At 32.6% G+C, this 5,164-nt stretch overlaps 1 protein-coding gene across 1 annotated transcript; it reads left to right on the plus strand.

Annotated features, from left to right (window-relative positions):
* The first annotated feature begins 838 nt into the window (after window positions 1-838).
* LOC140049418 (uncharacterized) lies at window positions 839-5,113 on the plus strand. Its single transcript, XM_072094295.1, has 9 exons — window positions 839-953; window positions 1,446-1,560; window positions 1,829-1,939; window positions 2,283-2,375; window positions 2,962-3,063; window positions 3,437-3,666; window positions 3,789-3,948; window positions 4,315-4,392; window positions 4,499-5,113. Exons 1-9 carry the CDS (start codon window positions 867-869, stop codon window positions 4,657-4,659), a joined length of 1,137 nt encoding a protein of 378 aa, XP_071950396.1. The 5' UTR covers window positions 839-866; the 3' UTR covers window positions 4,660-5,113.
* Window positions 5,114-5,164: the final 51 nt, after the last annotated feature.

Raw genomic sequence — 5,164 nt, forward strand, 5'->3', positions numbered from 1 at the left:
AATCAAAAACTTTAAAGTTTGAAATTAAATGTATGTAGAGATGTATTTCGGAGAATATAATCGCATGAAATCATGGTTAACTAACTTTTTGCAATATTTTCGATAACAAAGGTCCTGTTATCAAATATATACAGCGATCATAAAATTGAAGATGTACGATCGGGACATGGGGTTTTAGGGGGTTGCCTGAAACATTTTTATAAAAATTAACAATATCAATGTTATTATCTTTGGTTTATGTAATTAATTATATGAACAATAATGATGATTATGATATAAGTCAAGAATTTTTATTTTTTATTGATGAATTTTCAGTCTCTATCCCACCAAAGTATCGGGACACGATGTCTTACTGAAGAATGACTCCTAATTTAAACCTTATCATTATGTCATTATTATTCTTTCGGACAGAAAACAATAATTATAACTTAAATATTAATAAATAAATCTTTAAATCATAAGAACCACAGTTATTATACGGGTATTTTGTGTATATATTTACAAGCCTTTGTACAAAATGAAAATTGAAGAATATTTGTAACTTGCTTATTGGTGCGTTGTGTTTTTTATGCTTTTTGTTGTTCTAGTTGTTTTTGTAGATTCTACCACTTTTTCAATGTGTGTTTTATACTTCAAAATATAATTATGATTAAATATAATAATATACTTTATAACTAACTTTATATTATGTCTAATTTTTGTAATTCTTTTCGTATTTAAGTTAAAGTCATGTTGGCTACTTGATATTTTCTAAACTACTTTTAATAAATAATTGCTCATTCCCAAACCCAATACAATTGAAGTTCCGTGTTTGGTGTAACCATTTGGGAGTTGACGTTCATTGTTATCACACTTGTTTTTCAAACATGTATAGGCCTACATTTTTTGCCTTTGTCCTCGTTTCGACAATCCTTGCTGTAGCAAAAAGCGACAACAATGAGGTGGAATTCGAGGTAAGAAATTAATAACTTTCACTATAATTTTTAATATTTAGACCACTGTAGGCCTATTATATGGCAGACGTCGTTGTCTTATTCGTTATTCTGCATTGATTAAAAATGAAGTTAATACTGTATATATTTATTATTATTATGTAACATAAGAAAAAAAAAACCAAAAAAAAAACCTGTTTTCGATAGGATCCAAAAAATAGATAATATATGTCTTAAGATTCACTTGAAACGTTTTCTTTCGTTAGTACTTATTAAGGACTCGTCTGGAAGAAGCTTTACAAACATTTATATTAATAACATTATTATTATTAATATTTTTTTTAATGATAATATTATTAACAAAGAGCCATTAAAGAGATGAATAACAAAATTGGTTTCCAAAGGACTACGCCCCGCACATTTTTAAAAACAAAAAAGGGAACTATATCTATATTGGAAGTATATCAATGATGTACCTCTAGCATAATTAGCTGGTATTTAATTGATTGTTAGGAACGGTTACTGCGGTACCTTTTAACCGAATCTGGTGATAAAGTTGAGACCCGTGTCGACGAACCAGAAGCACGTAGTTTGTCTGGACAGATTGAAAGTATGTTAAATGAAAGAGGTAAAGTAACATAGAGGTTTAGCTATTTTACCTTATGCAGTTCGAATTAAGAGCCTACTTTATGAAATAGTCGTCGTTTTTATAGAAACCAAGTATGGTAATAAATAGCTAGGCCTACTTATAAATCCCTTATAATATGTACAGTAGTTTGCCTACTCGAACGTTAAGTACTTTTAATTAATGTACAATGTCGCCAGAACAGGGCAAAAATCTGATCAAGAAAACATGGTGTATTACAAAGGTCTATTTAGTATTGTTTTCTTTGCAGGTAAAGTGTCTTGTCGTAAGAGCTTACCAAAGGAAAAAATCTGTGATTTTGTTGGCGATTGTCCTGATTGGAAAGACGAGAAAAACTGTGACAACAAATACAGAAAGAAAGGTTTGAAATCATAACCATTCCTAATCGTGGCCTGAGATCTCACTCTGGGTCGGGCAATCATTAGGCTAGGACGTGTTCTGGGAACGTGCAATTCCTGTATTCACTCTGTCTATTCTTCCCATATTGTATAAACCAATTATAGGTTTTTAGACCTACTGTGAATTAAAGGTTGGAGCTTAGCCTACGTCACGGACATAAAAGTGCATTTAATAACGTAATTGTAGTCACGCATGAATTATGTATAATAAAATACACTGAAAATAAACACCTTGTGAGATATAGAAACATTATACACCGTTGCATAACTGTTTCCTTTCTATGCCATTGTTATTTACATTTCTAGGGGGTTGTGAAGCGTTAATTTTTTTGAAAGATTGTGATTATTGTGACGGGTTTACTGATTGTGCTGATAACAGCGATGAAAAAGGTTGTCCAGGTATGTTGTTTATTTTGCCAGAAGCCCCAGCGGGTATTGGGGACAAGTCAGATTTGATTCATAAAAGGTTGTATGTATGTTTTGTATTTACGTTGGATATTTTGTGCTTTTTGTGCTAAAACGCTGTACGGATTTCAAATAGCTACGGTGGGGTAATCATTTCAGTAAAGCTTTCAATCATCAAATCATGTTTACCAATCTAAAGATCTGTCTACATTATCAAACTTTATGTGACAAAAAATGTGACGTGTCCATATATGGACATGATGATGTCATACCACTATACCATATCTGAGCATGCATCACACATTTTGTTGGTCAAACTAGTTTGATAGCATAAACAGAGCTTTATTTTCATATTAAATCAAATTTAATATTGCGTTTATGGCGAATAAAGTAAAGTTAGGTGTTCAAGTTTATCCAAAAAGAAAAGAGTAATAAGTACGGTTTAGAATAATTTACCCTACAACCATCCAGACGATGCATCGTCTGGAAAAATCAAATTAATATATTGGAAATTAAACAAATACAATGTTAACATGTAGATTTTACACCTGCAGTATTAACTGTTAGTGTTATCTTGTAGTTGGTACTCCAACGTGTCTTGAAGTCATCCCCGACAAATGGGTCTGTGACGGCTGGAGACATTGCTATGATTGGAGTGATGAAATGCACTGTGAGGAGACAGGTAGGTTTGGTGGTTAGCCGGAACAAAGGCACATATGCTATTTGTCAAGTTGGAGACAAAAGGGGAGGGCTTCAAAAATGAGTTGTTTTCCGATAGTTTATTTAGGGTCGTAGATAGGCCCAATAATTACGCGGTACATTCAACAGCGTTACCGGCGTACTTAAAGATTTTTAAAAATAATAACACTTTTAAGCGAGACGGGTATTTCTGACTTTTATCTGGATACTGATATATTGTGTTCTGGACATTTAGTGAATATATGAAATTAGAATGATGATCTCGTGCACAACCCATGCGTACGGGCCTGGTTAAGTCCATAATGTTTAGTTATAGATGTTATTGATGGTTTATAATTTTACTGTTAATCAAAAAGGGGGAAATAATGACGATGATCAAGGCGGCAACAATGAAGACGACAACAATGAAGACGGCAACAATCCAGAAACCAATAACAACGACGGTGATGAGGAAAATGGCAACGAAATTGACCAAGTCTCATGCTTCAATCCATCTGAAGGAAGAACTGGAAATGATGACGAAAGAGATTTTATGCAACAAGTTTTAGACGCGCATAACTACTACAGATGTTTGCATGGCGTCGGTGTACGTAGTAATCTATACTCTATTATCTTAAAATAACTTTCTATTGAAAGGGTGGAAGAAGAATTATAAAATTTTCTTAATTTTACTAATTTGAATAATTGGATTTTTTTGTCGTATTGCAGCCCTTGTATTCTTCATCAGAGTTGAGTGATCATGCGCAGGAAGTTGCCGAAAGTAATGCGTATTACGGACTGTTGCTACACAGCTCAGATACAGACTTCGGCGAGAATTTATGGTACAAAGCAAACACTGATGGTTCATTCAACGAAAACAGCATTACAGGTTAGCAGTTTTAATTGATACGTATTTTGGAAATGTAACCATTAGCTGTCGTTGCTGATGATGGTAAACGCTTATGATACAAAATTATGGAATTCATTAAGCATTTCATTTAAATCTCTTTCTAATCTTTCTTCTTTCAAATATAACCTAAAGAAGTTTCTGGTTGCGGCTTATGGTAATTAAATCTTCTCAATTAAAGTTTGTCTCCAAATTTATTTTGCCCTCATTCTGCACACTTTTTGTTTTACTATTGTAATTTTTATTTTTTTCAATGCTAATGCTAATTAATGTGTGTGCAGAGAAACAATAAAAACAAACAAATAAACTAGCAAGTGTAGCCGCTAAATATTCTGTTAACTTTTTAAGGTTTGGAAGTTGTTAAAGCTTGGTATGACGAGATCAACGTTTACGATTTCAACAATCCCGGATTTAATGGACCAACAGGTAAGTAAACGTTTTATTGATAGACTGCTTCATTATCATGCTCGTGTCTGCTACAATTGTATGTATTTCAAAATGTCATTATTTCATTTTATCATTATTTCATCAGGACATTTTACACAAGTGGTCTGGAAGAATACAGAGCAACTGGGTTGTGGCTACAGCAGTAAGACAGAATACGGATATACCTACGTGTACGTGGCTTGCAACTACAGTCCTGCTGGAAACGTCTTGGGTGAATTTGCAGAAAACGTTCTGCGAGAAATGTAGTTTGCAGGAATCGTTCTGTAAAACCTTTTGTAAAACATATTTTATTTCTTTTATTGTATTTCATCATCACCCTACAGTGACCAAACGTCACCATTAACAGGGTTGAAAGTCATAAAATATAGCCTAATATAATATATACAAGCAAAAATCAACAGATTTTCAGTATACCTAATGTAGGTAGTGGATATATAATATTGTACTAGTTGAGCTACGTTTATACAATTATAAAGTAGCGGTTGTACCGAATATGATGCGTTTCTTATGTAGGCCTGTATATGCAGTTAGGAAATGAACTATTAGGCCTATAGGCCTAATCATAAAATACATTTCAAGATATTTCAATAACTATATTAACTAGTATTAATATTCAGTGTATCACCAGGTGGAATGTCTATATATGCCTTTAAATTTATTACTGTATTATATTATTATAATGATAATTATTACAACATTTTTCGTTCTCAGAAAGTGTTTTGTTTTGTTCATTGTTAAATTACTGTAATGT

The sequence above is a fragment of the Antedon mediterranea genome, chromosome 5, assembly GCF_964355755.1.
Source record: "Antedon mediterranea chromosome 5, ecAntMedi1.1, whole genome shotgun sequence".
NCBI lineage: Eukaryota > Metazoa > Echinodermata > Crinoidea > Comatulida > Antedonidae > Antedon > Antedon mediterranea.